General features: G+C 35.5%; 1 protein-coding gene across 1 annotated transcript in view; it reads left to right on the top strand.

The window, feature by feature from the left end:
* Nucleotides 1-19,520, top strand: part of LOC145688463 (inactive hydroxysteroid dehydrogenase-like protein 1) — a 233,596-nt gene that overhangs the window by 159,208 nt on the left and 54,868 nt on the right. The window contains exon 2 of the mRNA XM_081762725.1: nucleotides 15,599-15,721. Within this exon, the coding sequence (XP_081618851.1) occupies nucleotides 15,599-15,721 (123 nt within the window). The remainder of the gene's footprint in view (nucleotides 1-15,598; nucleotides 15,722-19,520) is intronic.

Below are 19,520 nucleotides of genomic sequence, written 5' to 3'. Positions count from 1 at the left end.
AAATATTATGATATTTTCATAACTTCTGTACATTTTATTTACCGACTTAAAGAAAAAAAGAGGTTTTCAATTAGACCGGTATATATTCTCATTCATATATATGAATGAGAATATATACCGGTCTAATTGAAAACCTCTTTTTTTCTTTAAGTCGGTAAATAAAATATACAGAAGTTATGAAAATATCATAATATTTGATAGACAATTATAGGTTTGAGACATTTATGTAAATAGAAAATATATATTATAAAGGTAACCAAGAAAGTTCTGTCGCTTTTAGTAGAGGTCTGTGTTCAATTGGCCCTCACGCCGTGAGTTGGATGCGAAAGGAGATAAGACGAAGGTCAGTTGTAGGTGTGGGTATATCCAACATACTACCTGGTTGTGACAGTTCAGTTACACAGTGAACTTGCGTAAGGATAGAGTGAACATGGGACCTCGACAGAGCGTCATAAGGGCGTATATGCTGTACGACTTCAAACTGGGGTTAAACGCCGCTGCAGCGGAGCGGAAGATATGCCAGGCAGTTGGTGATAGTGTCGTGACTACGTGGACGGTGCAGCGGTGGTTTAACAAGTTTAAGGACGGTGACGAAACACTCGAAGACGCACCACGTGCCGCAACACCAACACATGTACAAAATGAAGATTTTCAGGCAACAATTGAGGCGAACAATGACCAGACGTGTGAGGAACTGGGACTACAATTTAGTGTAAGTGGAGAATCCATCCGGCAGCACCACCATCAACTTAGGAAGCACTATAAGTTGGGTCGATGGGTCCCACATGATTTGACTCCGAACCAGAAGAGAACACGAGCCGACACCTGTGTTTCTTTGCTGTCTCGTCCAAGGAAGAAGAAATTTCTGGACAGGGTGTTGACATGTGAGAAATGCGTCCCGTACGAAGCTCCATGGCGCCGTCATCATTGGTTAGCATCCCGTAGACCAGTTCCAAAACAGCCAAAACCAGCACTGCACCAGAAGAAGGTCCTGTTCTGTGTTTGGTGGACTGCTCGTGGCATCATGCATAGGGAACTGCTACCAGCTAGTCGGACATCAATGCAACTGTGTACTGTTAGCAGTTGATCCGTATTCAAGAAAAACTCAAAACTCTGGAGCCAGCACTTCTGGATTGCAATGAGTCCTCCTGTTACAAGACAACGCTAAGTACCACGTGGCTAGGATGACCCGGGTCACCATTCTACTCCTTGGATGGGAAACATTATTGTATCCACCATATTCCCCGGACATTGTACCGTCCGATTATCACCTGCTCCATTCCTTGGACAATCACCATAGAGGACGCCAGTTCAAATTCTTAGTAGAGGTACAAAATGCACTTGATACATTCTTGGTTTCACGTCCCACCAAATTCTACCGCGATGGAATCCATGGCCTTCCAGAACGTTGGCACAAAGTCGTCGATGCTTATACTGGGGACTATTTTTGATCTTCCAGGTACGTCTTAGGTGACATATTGATGTTCGAAAGTGATGGGTGAAAAAGCGACAGAACTTCCTTGATTACATTTATAATGCAATAGAGAAGCACTTTAAATTACTACAAACTTCCCAACATAAGTGAGTTAGCTTGGTGCAAGTTAGCCTGCTACAAGTGAGTTTATTACTAAATAAAAAATGCGGTAATCTTAGTTGTGTAAGAGAAAGAAAAGTAGAGCTGAATAGAAATCAGTCGAAGATAAAGATGCATGATAGGTGTGAGATGAAACTTCACATGAACGATAAATGCCAAAGATCCGAGTTCTGAAACAAGCTACAAATGATGTTTAAGATGCCGGCATTCTTCTTTCGCCATCATACCAATAAGAGCTTGTTGTATTTATAATTGCTCTTAAGTTGCTATTTACACAAAAAATGTTCGATTTATGTGGCACGTATTACTTACACATCGTTCCAAGGAAGCGACTTCTTATGCAGGTAATCGTGGTAACTTCTTTTATGTTTCCATTTAAAAACAGGAAGGAATATTCGTAAATTAGAACAAAGGAAATAGTGGTAGAAGCATGACACCTGTAAAGCAAAAATAGTAAAGAAATGTCGAGAAATAAGCATATTAATCTGAAGAAACAAATGAATGGGAGTTATGTTAAACTCCCGCAAATATATAAATTAAAGATAATATACGCCGTTCCGAGAAAAATACTTTCTTTCCAAAAGTAAAAAGAAAAATTCTAAAAATAAAGATAGTAGTTAATGACCTGTCACAATAAAAGTTAATGAATAACTAACAATAGTACTAAAAGTGGAAAATTCGGAACTGAAATTGGTTGTGAAAAATTAGCTAACTAACTAACTCTATGGCCTATGGGACCCGAAGGTTCAATGCCGCGTTCACAAAAGCTCTCCACTGACTTCTATCCTTAGCCAATTGGATCCAGTTTCTACATTGTATTCATATCTCCACGAGATCCATCTTAATATTGTCCTCCCATCTGCGCCCAGGTCTTCCTAATGGCCGTTTTCCGATTGGTCTTCCAGTCAAGACTTTGAAAGTGTTCCTATTTCTTCCATTCTAGCTACATTACCTGCCCACCTAAGCATCCTAGACTTGACGACTCTAACAATGTTGGGTAAACCGTATAAATTATGTAGTTCCTCGTTATGAAGTTTCCGCCATTCCCCATTCCCGTTCCTCTTGGGTCCGAATATCCGTCTCAGGATCTTGTTCTCAAATACTTTCAGTCTATGTTCTTCCCTCAGAGTAAGCGACCATGTTTCGTAACCATACAGAACAACAGGCATGATTATCGTCTTATATATTTTAAGCTTCAAATTCCTCGACAGAATTCGCGACAACAAGAGATTTTGAATCGAATAGTAATACGAATTCCCTGCTTTTAGTCGACATTTAATTTCTTCGTGAATATGATTTTCGTCTGTTAATATTGATCCTAGATATCTGAAAGAATCCACTTTATCAAAAGTATTATTTAATATTTTAAAGCATCCATAATTTGCCGTATTACTGTCCCGACACACTTCCATGTATTTAGTTTTCTCTGCATTTACTTCTAAACCCATGTCCCTGAAAGCGTCTAATAAGGTCTCTGCATGTTTTTCTATTGTTCTCCTATCATCCCCTATTAAATTTACATAATCACCATATGCCATAACCTGGTGAATACCGTTCAACTCTAGGCCCTGGTTGCTATCTTTGATTTTGATTATAACGTATTCCAGAACAGAGTTAAATAATAATGGCGACAACGCATCTTCTTGTTTCAGGCCATTTTCGACGTAAAATACCTGTCATTGGCCTAAGATAATATTGAAGTCATTGAAATCTTAGAGACAAAAGAAGAAAAGCAAACCTGATGAAGGTAGCTAGAGAATGAGCAATACATACATATACATACGAAATTCTCTCAGGTTGTATAAACTTATAAACTTCAAGAGAGGACAAATTCAAAATGTTAGTGACAACACTCTTCCAAAACAACTAGGGACAACTGGATAAAAGAGAAAATGTTAATAATATTACAACTTAAGATGAAGTCAAAACTGATAGGGAATCCAGACTGGTGGATTAAAATATTCACTTTAACGTGGAACATGAAAATAATTACATTATTTTGTAACGAAGTAAATAATTTGTTTAGGGATAAAACACAAGTTGTAAACGTAATTAGAAAGTAAGGAAATAATTTGATGAATTTTCGATTCTATTGCGAAATATTTTTATAAATGTAGATGTAATCGTTTTAACTTAAATCTGGAGAAATAAAATAATTTCTACTAAAAACTGAACTGGCTTATATTTTAAAAGCAAATCTATTCAATTCAAGCAGATTGTGTGATAGTATTTTTTTTAAATGAATAGATGACGTTGAAGGGAAACAACTTTTGCTGAAAATATTGAAATGTGCTTACACACGAACAATGCAGAACGTTCTAATTTAAAGTGGGGGCATTAAAATTCATTATCCTGTATTTTGCTGTTGAAACATATCTGAGCGTGTTCTACTGCTAGGATTATATTCCATGCACTATGAATGTACTAAAGTTAAATAATACACTAAGTCGTGTGGAGATTTGGGACGGCCGGATCCAGATTTCATCAGATCCGAAGATCTTTTTGGGATCTGGATCTAGTTCCGAAATTGGATCCGAGGTTTGGCTCTAGTACCATGATACAAGTTCGAACCTGTATGCAAAGTCCGAGTCAATTAATTCAGAATGTATTTAATAGTCACCACTTCCCGACACTTGAGTCATGTCACTGTTGATATATGCCAAAATCGTGTATTTACACTTCATTAAGTCTAATATCAGGGAAACTGGTATGAAAGAAGGAAACGAGACAAAAATGACCAGTTTGTGAGTGTTAGTGTTCCATTGTCTATAATACATATCAAATGCACACCTTGCAGGACAGAAAACAATTATTCTCGTGATAGCTGAATAAACCACAGTAGGATCACTCCTGATTTGGATACATGTCACTTTCATCTAACATTTCAGAGACAAACCTGAATTCGATATGCAAATCTGAGATCCGGACATGAAACCGTTTTGGCCATCTCTATTTTTAATTCCGAGACAGATGCCAGTGACAAGATCGAATCTGAGGTCATGGAAACATATAGCAGCTGCCTAATCTCTTAAGTGCTACGAAGGAGCTGTATAAAAACAAAAGATCTTTACTCTTTATAGCGGTCAGTCTCTTTTTAGCGCTTTACGGTGACTTTTCAAAGGAGCTTCTCTTGTTGTTCTTATAAGAGCTTTCATGTTAGCGTGCAAGGACACCACTCATGCAGATATAGCAAGTACTACTACCTGTCACATTTCTCTGTGCGGAAAGTATTTTGGGCATTTTGGTTTGGTATGCATAGTTACCACATTACAGGCTCGAAAGAATAGATTATTATTTAAATATTCACAAAGCAGAATAGATGTAAAAAGTGAAGGTTACTATAAACCTGATAGTTTTCGGAGAGAAGTGCAGACGAAAGATGGTAATGAACCTCATTAACTTTAAAAAAGAAACTATGAGTAACACATTTTTATTTAGCTTTTGTCTTGTAGAGCAGGGGCGTCATTTAGGGGGGGCAAGAAGGGGCAATTGCCCCCTAAGAGTTTGAGGTTTACGTATACTTTAATCGATTGTCTACTAATATATTAGTACAAAACGTGAAAGTCTTACATCAGTGGTGCTCTTGCCCCCCTCAAAGTCTGAAGTGACGCCCCTGTTGTAGTGGGCTTCTGAAAGCACAGTAAATTGTAAAGTGAATTACAATAAGTAGTACCTCTGTGGAAGATAGGGTCTATAGTTTCCTAATAGTAAAGGAAGTCAGGCTGCCCTGTTTCGGAGGAATATTAAATGACGTGTGCAAGTGAATTTGTCTGTAATAAAGTTTTAATTATTCATTACAGATAAATTAATTATAACATTATCTGTAATGAATTATAATTTTTTAAACATTTAATTATATTTTTCCTTCTATGGAACATCTTCCTCTCGCCTGGCTCGCAAGAACTCACGACAGCAACGGGCATTTTCCCTTTCTGTACTTCTGCCCTAAGTCTACAGTACTCCTTCTTGTACTATTCTACTATCACAATAAAATTAATCTTCTTAGTCATACTGTTAACGTACAGTATGGGTAACTTTTTTTTAGGTAGATTTAGTATATTTTGTTACCACCATTGATACGCGTTGATGCATTCTCGACCTCTCTGTGATAAAGCTGTCGATTTGCCACATAAGTCTGGAAAACTTCTTATAATACCTGACTACATTGGTGCCATATCGACAGCAACAACGTCTCGCAGTTTCGGTAGTTAGATTATATGAGACACAGAATTATCTTGTTTAATTTAACGACATCCATGTGTATTAAATTTTGTAAGAATACCTATTAGGAGGTACTTATAAAAATAATTTTTTTGTATGTACTGAAATGGTTTTGCCAATTCTAACAATTTGTGTATCTACTTCAGTATAAATTGGTAATTTATAACATGTCAAAGAAATAAATTGTAACGTATCTGAAATTATTTACGATTTTCTCCTGTATATCGTGTAACTAATTTTGTGTACAGTTAAATTACTTGAAATGATTTCCACGGGCAATTATCGTATCAAACAAAAATATTTCCATGCGTGATTGCTTTGTCATCCCGCGAGCCAAAAGAATTTGAGAAAGTAGAGAATCTATAAAGGAAAAGAGCAAGGAAAAGGTGTATGGTGTTGGTACTTTCATGACTTGCAATTTAAAATCAAATAAATCTTATATATATATATATATATATATATATATATATATATATATATATATATATATACAAAGAACATCATTAGTTTTACGTATTCCAGGTGAGAAAATAAATGAAAGAAATCTAACAAAGTACTCGTGATGCAATCTATCTGTCCAAAATGCGAACGAATGAACAAACTTACTCCCAAAAGAGAGAACAAATTATTTTTTGGAGAAAGAGAAGGGTACATGAGCTAGCAAAAGACATAAATATTTAGGTCGTGAAGACAATAACATTCCTTGACCCAGTAGCTGCACATGATACTCAATGCATGTATTCTATGTCTTGTTTGTCATAAGGGAAACAGAAGATCAAAACTGAAGTCCCAACCTCACTTTACTGTTTAGCTGGCTCTTGTTTATACAAAAAATGAAAGCTCCGTTTGAAACGACAAAGTAAGATCAAATTATCCTTAGAACCATATATTAATTAGCTTTAGCACTTCAATTATGTAACTGTAGACGTTATGCTAAGGTAATCTGCAAGTTTAGCAGAAAAGGTTCTTGATTTCTTGAGTGGTGTAACTTCTAAAAACATAAGAAAAGAAAGTGTCTTAGCGTGGTTTTAAGAAACTAAGCAAATAGTACATTGAACTTTTTCTTTCACGTTACTCTTGTAAGATGCAAGCTACTAACATTTTCTGCTGTTGAGTATGGCTTCAGCATAATAATATTATAGACTTTTAAATCTGGATACAAATTACTCAACATCCTGGATGAATATTTCTTGAAGAGAGGTCAAGTGCTACTACAGTAAATACAGAAGTGGCTACTGTAAATAATTCCCCACCCACGAACTAAAACACAGCAAAAAAAAAAAAAAAGCCTTCCAGTTCTTTGTTTTCTCTTTTCCCGTTAAGTCAACACAAATGAATGAACTAACAAAGATGATTATCAGCTGTAAATTGTGTTTTTATATGTATGTGTACATGTTTACTATGGCAGTTATGACTCTTGGGTTGGTAATAAAAAGTTTAAACGAAAACCGCAGTAAGTTACTTGTTCATATTCACTTATTTTAAAGTACTTATTAATCTATTTGAAAAAAGTAAAAAATGAAAATAATCCTACTTTCACATTCCTATTAAAGTTTTGACTTTATCGTGTTTACTTCATATTGACGTTTGTTTCGGTAGAAATTTAAATTTTGATTTAAGATTGGTCCCTATCATTATGTATTATTTAAATTCATGCCTTACTTCCAAATGTATCCCATATTATATTATTCGAGTAACATACCTAGGTCAATGTTGCTAATGCACATTGCCAAGGTAAACACCGACACACTGTGTTAGGCTTTATTTACTATTTCCAAGTAACTATCTTCTTAAAAAAGATCTCTAAACCGCTCAGTGGAGCGCATAGGTGAAACAATCGTACCTGTAATGATAGAAGCATACAACTTGGGGCACACATACTACACACATGAATATCTAATTTTTGGGAAGCTGTCTCAGATTTTGCTTATTGTTGTCATGGCAAACATTCAAAATGGGAGCATTTGAATATCTTTTGTGTGTTCCCTTTAAATGTTATTTAATGGTTAAATGACAGCTATTAAAGCAATGACGAGTAATTGTTACTTTGTGCATGTAGTTTTTTTTTATTTTTAATATTATAAACCATGTTTTATTTATAAGATACTTATTTATATTCCATTTATAACTCAGTACAAAGAGCACCACAATTACAAAGAGCGGTATTCTGTAGGGTAGCCTTCCTACATTTATACTGACGTGTGCAGCCTTTCTTGCAGCCGCATCGTACAAGTTTCCTGCATGCTTGCGACGCCTCTCGTAGAGTTGTCCAAGATATTTCTCATCCACTTTTAACATTTTTCTTCCAATCCCGATCACCTGGTGACGAGAGCACTGGGGTTTCGGCCATCATTTGGATCCAGCAGTAACCAGCCTGGTAGGTGCCTCTCTTTGTATGCTGAATAAGAGCATCTTGCGAAGGAGACAGATTCTCAATTACTCTACCTTCCTGAGTGAACTGGTATTTCTGAACGTCCTCAACACATTCGTCCCTGCCAGTATGGTCATATAGCAGACACAAATATCTCAAATAGTTTCAGCATATCTTGTACAGTTTGCTGAGTAGCTTTTAGCCAATTCACGGAAAGTAGTGGTGGTATTCTGATATGCATTCCAGGTGTCCCATGCATTCCTTTTGCCTCTTCCTCCAAAGAATGATACAGTGTTCCTTTCAGATATTGAGTGAGAAAATGGTAAGACAGTGCAACGATCATGACCCAAGGATCTTGCTAAATCATGCGCAGCAAAAATCGTAGTTCTTTTCCACTTCAAAAGAAATCCACAATTCTTCAATATTTCGTGCATCAATTCATGCAAAATTACGTATAATAATGCGCTATTAGCGTAATCAAATAATAATAAAAAGGACCACAAAAATATTCAGAGACGACCACTTTGAATGTCCGCCATCATTGTAATAAGAGAAATCTTAGATGGGATCATGTGCAAAATTAAATCTTTATATACGTTCTATATTTGCCCTGAATGTCATGCTTCTATCATTAATAGCACAATTCTTACAATTATTTCATATATCTGCATTATTATAATAAACTTTATGTACACATATCAGTACATTATAAACAATATCATTAAGTCTATCATTTTCAACGACAAAACACATCGAAAATATAAATGCCGTACGTAGGATGCTATAAACTTCCATTGAATCTGTCTCAAGAGATTATTCCTCAACAGATTGTATGTTTCTGATTTCTGATCGAACTTCCAATCCAAACCTGTTTCATCCTTCAACGGTGTTATATTTGTTCAAGTTTAGTGCTCCGTTTCAGCATCTAGGCTACACGAGACGTGGATTTACAGTTTGAAATGGAACCCAAAATTACTAACGCTACAGTGTAGGATTTCTATAGAAACGTTTGTTTATAAATTACAAACAAATTTGTCTAAGTCGTTTCTGAGAAAATCAGAAGAAAATCTCATCCCCAAAATTAAACTGCCCCTTGTAGGTTTTCCAACGGAATACGTACAAACTCTCGTACTGCGTTCAATACATTTCCACCGTAAATCGAACTTGGGACCACGTGAACCCCGCACTCCAGCCACTAGACCACCCAGGAGAGCGTTTCATGTTGATAAACCAACAAACATTCTTTCGAAACTTAAATATTTAATTTACTTTCTTCCTAAACCTAATAGCAGGGTTTAAGCTGTAACAGCATTTTTTTTCTCCTATAGCAAAATGCAAAATATTTCACAACTAGCTAAAATACTTTAAAATATTCGTAAAATATTGAAAATAATCGAGATAGGTAATATTTGAGCAATTTTTTCATAACACTGACAACAAATAATTATGGAGTGTCTTCGCTCACAAGTTACCAGTGGAGGGCGTTATTCCGCGGAATCCATTTAGAGGGCTACTCTCATTGCAAAGATTTATTTTGCCACTCAACCTAAAACCGTCTCTACAAAATATGTTCCAGATGGTGACAAACAGGTCATAACATTAGAAACATAAAGAATGCTGATTTTGAATCTAAGGTCCGTTGTCCCGCAATTCTTATATACCCCTTGTGAATTTTTAGACTTCCAAACTCTGCTATGCATAAGTATCTGAAGTCATACAACGGCTTTCTCCGTCCATCTATTTGTCAACAGTTATCAGAGCAAAAACCGTAAGACATATCAAGATGTTCTTTTTTGCAATCGATTCAATCTTCTAAGGATATGTTCCATCTCCTCAGCTAACTCTCTAATCAAACCGGAAATGGCTCAAATTAGTTGTTTCCGGTTTCAACGTTTATCACCATAAAACAAAAACAGCAACAGATAAACTGAAAAGGTTGTTTGCAAACGATTCAGCGACTAGAAAGAACGTACCATGACTATCCCGAACACTACCAAAAACAAAAGTGGTTTAAGTTTAATATTACTTTAGGTTCTAATAGTGATTTCCGCAGAGCAAAAACGGGGAGAGATGTCGAAATGGAGATTTCTGAAATCGATTCAGCATCCCAATAAGAGGGTCCTCTGTGAGGGTTCATCTTCTCTGTTAACTCTCTATTAAAACTAAAAGTAGTTTAAATTAGAAATTTCCGGTTTCAATGTTTATCGCCATAGAAACAAAACAGTGACAAATAGCGAAAAGTTTTTCTTTATTTTTTTGTTCAAACGATTTAGCGTCTTAAGGAAACGTACTATGACTATTCTGAACACTCTATCAAAAGAGGAATTGGTTCAAATTTAATAATACTTTCGGTTTCGATATTGATTTTCACAGAGCAAAATTGGGAAAAGATATCAAGATGCAGTTTTCTGCAATTGATTCACTATTCCAAAAAGAGATTCCATCTACTTCATTAACCCTCTATTGAAACCAGATTGCACAATGGATAAAATAGAATTAATTAATGACAAGCAGGTATTTGATATGGATTCGGCACCAAGAATATGTTTCATCTCCGATTTTATTCATTCTTTTTATTACAAACGGAAATGATATACGTATATTAATTACCACTTTCGGTTTTAATGTTAATCTCCATAGAGCAAAAACAGTAAGAGGTAGCGAGTAATAGCTTTAGATTACTTCTATATACTGTTTGTCCTTCATTTGGTTTTCCCCGAAAAATCTAAGGACACTGTATGTCGTACGAGCTCAGTCGAACTTAATCGACAGCAACCAAACTTGGTATGACGGTAGAACTGTACTTGCTATATAAGAATGTGAAATAATATGTTATACAGGCCTACGGATTTAGAGCTATAGGAAGTCAAATTTTGCTTCATATTATCAAACACAAGAAACCTACAATATAGGGTCTATGTGAGTGATCCGACAAAAATCAAATATGTCATGATACTATCTTGATCAGCTACATAAGCATATAAAATATTATGTTATTGTGGTTCGTGTGGCATATGAAATATTACGACACATACCGAACTCATCTCGAGTTATGTGCGATAAAATTATTTGTGCCATACTTTCGAGAGCAAAAAAACAAACACCAGACTCATCCGATCGAGACCAAATTTGACATGGTGATAGAACTTTACCTACTACAAAAAACATGTGAAATATTATGTTGTGTAGGCTTACAGTTTGCGAGTTATGGGCTGCCAAGGTTTGTGTCATATTTTCAAAAACAAAAACTCACACTCGATCAGTATCAAATTTGCCATGATGGCAATGTGCATATGAAATATCATGGTGTGCAGGCTTATGGTTCCCGGGTTATCGGCATTAACACTTTTCGTCACATTTTCGAAAACAAAATCCCACACACCTGATCGGGACAAAACTTTGTGCTATGATTCCAAAACAAAAGCGCATACACCGAACTCATCCGATCGAACTCAAATTTGGCATAGTGGTAGATCTTAATCTGTTTATTGGCGTGCGAAATTTTTCGTTGTGCAGGCACCGAGTTCCCACAGCTAAACAAAATCAAATTTGTAAATCATTGGATACAGCGAAAACATAATAAATACCGTTTAAGTAGCAATGAAAGATCAGTTTTGGACAGAAAAAAATAAAAATCTAATGGAGGACGATTTTTTACAACTATACGTATTTCACTTGTCCTACTTTAATCCGTAAACGTAACCTCAGAAATAATAATATTGTAATTCTTCATATTTAATATTGGTTTTCAAAATATCATTTTCAGTGGCGAAGGATGATAGTTTCAAGAGCGTAGGCACAATGTTCTACTTCTACTACTACTACTACTACTACTACTACTACTAATAATAATAATAATAATAATAATAATAATAATAATAATAATAATAATAATAATAATAATAATAATAATAATAAAACAGATTAGGGGTTAAGTTTAGAGTTGCCCCTCCGTCTTTTATAAAAATTAGGAACACTTAGAGCAGAAATGAGGTAAGGAATGATGATTTGGGGTTCTTATGTGATGTTTAGGTGCGGAAGTTTGGCAGTGTAGAGTTACGTTTAATACGAGAAAGGATGTGTATAAGTGGGTACTATTTGCAAGACGCGGAGGGTTTCGATGATTCAGCAGCGCAGTAGTCGTATAGGATGGCAAGTCAGCGCGTTGAATGTGATATTTCCGCATTGAGTTTTACAGAATTACATAAGAATAATGAAGAGAACCGATTAAATTTTTATGAGAACCACGGATTACTGAGTTAAAGTGATAATTGAAGCTTCTGTGAGAGTCGATTCCAGTCACTGTTCTAACTAAAGTCTTATCGGGTAACCTAACCTAACTAACCAAACCGAACCTAAACTAACTTAACCTAACCTAAACTAACTTAAGCTAACATAACCTAGCCTAACCTAACAATTTTTAATGTTTTACCAGCTTTCTTTGTAGATTTGAAACTGTAGGGGGCAACTCTAAACTTAAGCCCAGATTAGTCAAATATTTTACTACAGAAACACAAGACAAATTCACATAAATTTAACGTAATTGTAGCCCATCAACAGCACTTATTCGAACCAGATCTCAATTTTCATCATGAAATTCACGTAGGTGACTCATAGCTGATCTTAATTCGCCGTAATTCAATTTAACTGCTTTAGTTTGGCGTGATCGGGTGGGGAAAATGAACTATCATATTATCTTATCTTCACAAGAAACATATGGGACCTTATGCAAAGTCGTTCTGACGCGTGATTAGTGCCATACTAAAGAGTTCGACTAACATATGTTTCCTGTAGTAGTCAGGCCTTTAGTATGACGCTAATCATACGTCAAAACGACTCTGCATGAGGCGGATGTTGTTTAGTGTACTTCTACTGAAACAAATTCTGCTTGTAAAATTTCGTCTTTAATTGTATTGTTGAAAAACATGACAAACATTCAATAAGTCATCTTTGTGTCACTTAATTCCCCTTTAAAAGCAGAATCATACTTAAATATTTTTCCATACATGTCTCTTTATATGTCAACAACCCCAAATATTTTTTTGAACCAAAGCATGCAGAACTCTGTTGCCCTCTGTTTGTTCTATTTTCAACACAGGCGTTGGTCTTCGTTCCTTAATAACACATTAATTTTCAAAATACCATTGACATAGAAGATTCTTTAGTAGGGATTATATTATGTTCATATTCACTACTTACTGACATTTTCTCTCATTCACTTTTGCGAATGTAAGAAAAAAAATGTCACTTACAATATCTCAAAAACGCACACTCTCTACTCAATTCTAATGAACTCAACGAGTCATATTTCGAACAGGCTTTCGCCAACGTAACGGAATAAAGGGGCATTAGTTTGCGATAATAGGCGTAGCATCTTTAAAATTGCTTGCTCTAGCTTTTGCGTTGCGTTCGAGTCCGCAAAATTAAGCAAAGTTGGTAAGGAATGGGGCCCTACGTTCTCTTGCTCTTTATTTGTTTGAAAAATCGAATCGAAATCGAAGGTCTCGAGAGAAACGCTTTAAGTAGAAAGGGAAATCGATAAGCGCTGAGGCCTGTCTCCCTCGCAGGTTGCATTTTCGCGGATGCCAAGAGCTTCAGATATCCTCTGATCTGATTGGCTGATACAGATATGACAACACGAGTCATGACATATATATATAGCACAAAGTAAAGGCAAGTTGCTATTGGCCGGTTACCGAGTGGGCTATCGCAATATGCTAGTAAGGAAAAACGTTTTTGGCGTGGGTTCAAACCCAGCCTCCTGCCTAAGGGTTTTTTATTATTTTTAAAATTTTTATAACACTTCTTTTGTTAAAATAATATTAAAAATAATATTCAGAAAGTGATTTAACGATTATTTTTTTAATAAAAAATCATTAAACTTCTTTCATTAAAATAAGTTTGCCCTTGTACTATTCAGATCCAACGTGATTTAACGATTATATTTTAAAATTTCCATTAAACTTCTTTCATTAAAATAAGTTTGCCCTTGTACTATACAGACCCATAGCAAAAGCAGTAGTAGTAATAATAATAATAATAATAGTAGGTGACGTCATCGGTACGTGGCCAATAAGAATGCTACTTGAGCCATGTTTTGGCTGAATCTCTTTGGATCGGCGAAAATGCTCGCAGGTTATTACCAACATGCAGTGTTGGGCAAATTTCAATTGAATTAACAATTAACAATTAATCTGTAAATTTAATTGTTAATTGCAATTAACAATTGAAGTAAGTAAAGGTTAATTGTTAATTGCAGTTGGCCATTAATAATTTAAAATCAATTGCAATTAATCAATTGCTTGAAAGTAATTATAGTGGAAAGTAATTGCAATTGAATTCAGTCATTCAATTGCAATTGAAATTAATTGGCAATTAATTCAATCAATTGCAATTGATTTCCACAGCAATTACTTTCAATTGATTGATCAATTGCAATTGATTTTCACTGATTAATTTTCAACACTGTAGTTCAGAGAGGGCGTGGGGCAATGAAAACTTTAGCCACGACCAATTGACTCACCACCCATCGTGACCTACGACCCATCGTGATCCACTCTGACCCACCACCCATCATGAACCACTCTCACCCACTGTGACCCACAGAACCACCAAAGCTTATTGTCATCAACTCTGACTTATGATCCACGCCCTCTTCTCTACTGACTAAAGAGTTTAAACTTGTAGTAAAACAAGCCTTTGAAATTATCACTGATCGGAGTTTAAATTTCTACGATCAATCGCTCAAGCACTGCTCTATTACAATAACGGCGGATCTGACATTTCTAATATAAATAAAATAAAGAGTTTGTTTGTGTCTGTCTGTCTATCTTTGTGTGGCCTGTGGACCAGACGAGTGGACCGAAACTTTTCAAAATTTGGTCACGGGTAGCTTGGTCTAGGCCCCAGATCAAGACGAAGAGTTTTTCTTTTCAAATTTCGAAGTAAGGGGGTCTCAGGGGTTTTCCGGGACCGGCCTAGGGACCAGACAAGTTGACCGAGAGTTACCAAATTTTGGTCACGGGTACCTTGGTCCAGGTCCCACACCAGGAAAAAGCGTTTTTGACCAAATTCGAACCAGTCTAACTATTTTAGCATCCAGTATTGCATGGATTTCGTTTTTTACCCTCTGTCACCTATACAAGCATACCACAGGTCTTTTAATACCAGTCTGCCATCTTGGCTCTTATTTCTCACTAAAGTTGCGTTCCGTGTTGTATCTCTAAAGAAAATGTATGTCAGAGAAAAACCTGAAGTAATTGAGTCGATTAATATCCCAGTTTCATCAAAATTGGTTAACCAAGGATAAAACCATGCTTATTAAAAGTGGGAAAAGATTTATATACATCAAAAGAGCTTTTCTTTTAATATTAATTAATGTAATTAATTATTGTTTTTTCTCCCTTCCACAGTTGTTACTGGTTCAACCGATGGTATTGGAAAAGTATACGCTTTGGAACTAGCCAAACGAGGAATTAATATAATCCTAATAAGCAGAACATTGGAAAAGTTGCAGCAAGTGGCTAGTGAAATTGGTAAGTTCGATTTTAATATAAATTTAATACGCTAACGTCAGCAATATAGAGCAAAAATATTATTAAAGAGAAAAAGACAGTACAATATCTAAACAATGGTATCTCAACCTACGAGTGTTCTCTCTTGCGAGCAATACAAGTTGCAAGATAAAAAAAAAAGAGTATTCGCTGAAATATACCAACTTCCGATGGAATTGTTGGAAGTTATTACTAAATTTTAGGTATGAGGACAGCAGGTGTTAGGAACTTGTAAACTGGTCTTCTTTTTCTGCAATTGATAGGCTGATACGTTTTTGACTAAGTATATATATATATTATGATGGAGTGTTGATCTTTTTGGGGTATGGTTACGTTGGAGAAAAAAGAGCAATTTTATTTAATAATGAGACGTTAGAAAAAAATGTCAGTGAGATTATAATTTGAAGAATGTGGATTAGAGAAGTGTTTTTTGCACAGGTTTATTATGGTAGATGTTTATACAAGTAATGTAAGAGAAGTGCTTCAATTGAGCAGGGGTAACTGGTTTTTGTAAATTATAAACATCATACAAACTTGTGTGCGTGCTTTTGAGATATAGGTCTACTCGGATATATTATACGCATATGTGGAGTCCACTAGAATGTTAGAATAATAAGGTATACCAACCAAAAGATTGGTTGAAAATAATTTCAAGAGTGGAAGAAAATAATTTCATCTTACTATTAAGAATAAGTAATCATTTATAAATCACAAACGACCCTGCAAATGTCTTTAGATTGGGAAATGGAGTTCACTATAACATGGTACAAGTTCACTTCTGCAACATGAGCACCTGTAAAATAAATTTATGAGATATGTTATAAAACTTACCCTATCAATAGGAATATTCATCTACAGCAGATTTCAGATGAGAAGCGGCATGGCCTTGAGTTGGCTTTACGCGGCGTCCAATTGGCTTTGAGCGGTGTTGACAATTCGCGACAAGCAGTTCTGCACGCTGACTTCTCGCGCTACTGCGAATCTTGACAATAGCAGAGGCGCTTATTAGAAATATTGTATTAGCACATTAACTGCTCACTTTACGAAGTAGAGAAAAGAATTACGAACACATACGTGAAAACTACATCTTTTTATGACAACTGGTTGTCATGATACACGCTTTGAAAGGTTTCCATATAAAACAATTAGTAAAATGAGCGTTGAGTCTCGTCTAATTTCCAGTGGATTTTTCTTCGATTTGGAAATGGAACTCAACTTTTATTAAAGGATAATCAGGGGTGTAACCAACAGGTTGTTCTAGGGGAACATTACTTTCAGGGGGAGGAAAGCTTTTCACACATTAAAAACAGAACAAATGACCTCTTTCAGAATATGAAAGCATTTTAACTCACCATGTATACTATACACATATTATGTTTTCTCGATGCTACCTTAACAAAAGACGGATCTTGACAGTACTGAAGTTGTAAAGCGGATTGTAAGAGATAAATCAATAAGCTATTCATAAGAAAACAAATGCTGTTTCTAGCAGTCTGTTTATCCGACTTTGTGTTTATGTAGGTTAAAATACTAAAAGGAAAAAACTCGAAAAAATATCAACTCAGATATTATTATGCATTAATATAGTAGTGAGAGATCCTGGGGGGACTGAGGGAGCCAGGGCCCCTCATTTTATTTGTAAATGTGCAATATTAGGCATAATTTGAATGCAATTTGTCTTAAAATCATCATATATGCTTTCTGCATCTGAATGCACCCCCCCCCAATTTACAGAGAAAACAGCGTCCTTGTAATTAGATACAGTAACTGTATTGATGATGTTTTCTTTTTTCTTTTTTTAAAAATCTTATTTTATTATAAACGTTCCTAATTTGCATTAACTATTAACCCTTTATGACCCGAATTAAATATTAATTTGAATTTTAATATAATTTTTTCGTATTTGGGTTCTAAATGCGTACAAGTAACCATTAAATCGATCGATTTGATGATTATCATCATGGGCCACGTGTTTACGCTTATGGGACTTTAAAGTCCCGTCAGGCAAAAACGAGTTAAAATAATAATTATAATATATTTTTAGTTCGGACATCTTTATAATCATAAATTTTACTGTCTTAGGGATATAATTAGAAGCAATTGATATTACTGCAATCATGATTTATTGTTTGTATCTTTACATACAATTTCTGATTTTTCTCCTTCAATTATGTAAATAAGCATAGAAATAATAACTGAATAAAATTTCAGTACAATATTGAATGATAATGCAACATACAGCACGAATTAGTTGAAAACTACAGAGGAGGTTTATTGATAACTAACATTACGTATGTGTATATATAACAGAACTGTAAATGATATTTGAGTACTAATAGTATCAACATTTTTGAGTTTAGTTACATCCAAATTTTCGAAGCAGTCTACGTTGATTTACTCACATATGATGAAATTCAAAGAAGCAATTCTTCTTTTCATTCACACATAAAAACACATTACACAGTCCACATTTGGAGTGTGGTCTCGATTCAATCTTCTTGAAAGAACAAAGTTCACATCTAGCTCTCTCTTTTACGAATTGTGGCCAATGTGCACCTCGATTTTGAAGCCTAATATCATTGCTTACGGAAAATTTGGATTTTCTTCTCTTGATTGGTGCCACGCTTGATGATGAATCCTGCTTTGGTCTACCACGCTTCTGACAGTGTTTGCGTCCTTTAGTGAGTAGTCCTTGAGTCACCTGACGTTTGAATAACAGAAAAGGCATTCTCCCATAGAGGTCGCAAAAGATTATAAATGCGTTTACCAATACAATTTCAAGAAATGCAAAGAAAAGTCGGTGCCACCATTTTTTTGCTCTTCTATCACGATCGTAAAGGGAGCGAAGCATATCTGCCTTATCTAAACCACCCATGTGATTATTATAGTCTTTGACGACTAAAGGAGCTTGAATGTTTATCTTTGAACCATCTTTCGTCTTACGTTCTACAGTTATGGTTTCAGTACCATGATAAGTTGACAAGAAGTGGACACACTTGTTATCTTTCCACTTGAAGTACGTTATTCCTTGGTCTGTAGTTCGATGATCGTATTCGCCGCGTTTCAGATCTTTATCTTTTGCCAGAAGTGGAAGCCCGCTGCGTTGAGGACGAACTGTCCCACATGCGTAAATATTCTGCGATTTCAAATACTCGAACAGTTCCAAAGAAGTGAAATAATTGTCCATCATAACAATGAAATTGTTGTTTTGCAGGGATGATGTTAGTTTCTTTACTACGGATCCTCCAAGACCAAAACGCTTCTTTTCTTCTTTATCTTCATTCTCACTTTTACCCTGATATACGTCGAATTCGTAGATATATCCAGACATATCTGCTCTACACCAACACTTGTAACCTCTTTTCACAGGTTTCATTGGGTTGTATTGTTTGAGACTTGATCGGCCCTTGAAACGGATCATGCTCTCATCAATACATTGGTACTGATCTGGCAGCCTTAGTTTTTGGAAATTTGCATTCAATGATGTAATTAATGGTCTAAGTTTGTATAATTTGTCTTTGTTATCAGTTGGAATAGCCAAATTGTCGTTCACGTGCACATTGGACAGTATTTGTTTGTATCTTTCTCTTGTCATTGTCTGAGACACAATCGGCACTGTTAGATCTTGGTCGGTACTCCAATAATGACACGTTTGCGGTAACCTGTGATAACCAAACAAAAACTGCAGACCAATAAAACCATACATTTCTTCTTCTGTGATTGGTTTCACTTTCCTGTTGCGTTGTTGAATGTACAAGTTGATTTGAAAAACAACATTATT

This window comes from Thermobia domestica, chromosome 6 (genome assembly GCF_964235325.1).
Source record: "Thermobia domestica chromosome 6, izTheDome1.hap1.1, whole genome shotgun sequence".
Taxonomy (NCBI): Eukaryota; Metazoa; Arthropoda; class Insecta; order Zygentoma; family Lepismatidae; genus Thermobia; species Thermobia domestica.
This window is presented reverse-complemented; position numbering and strand designations above follow the sequence as displayed.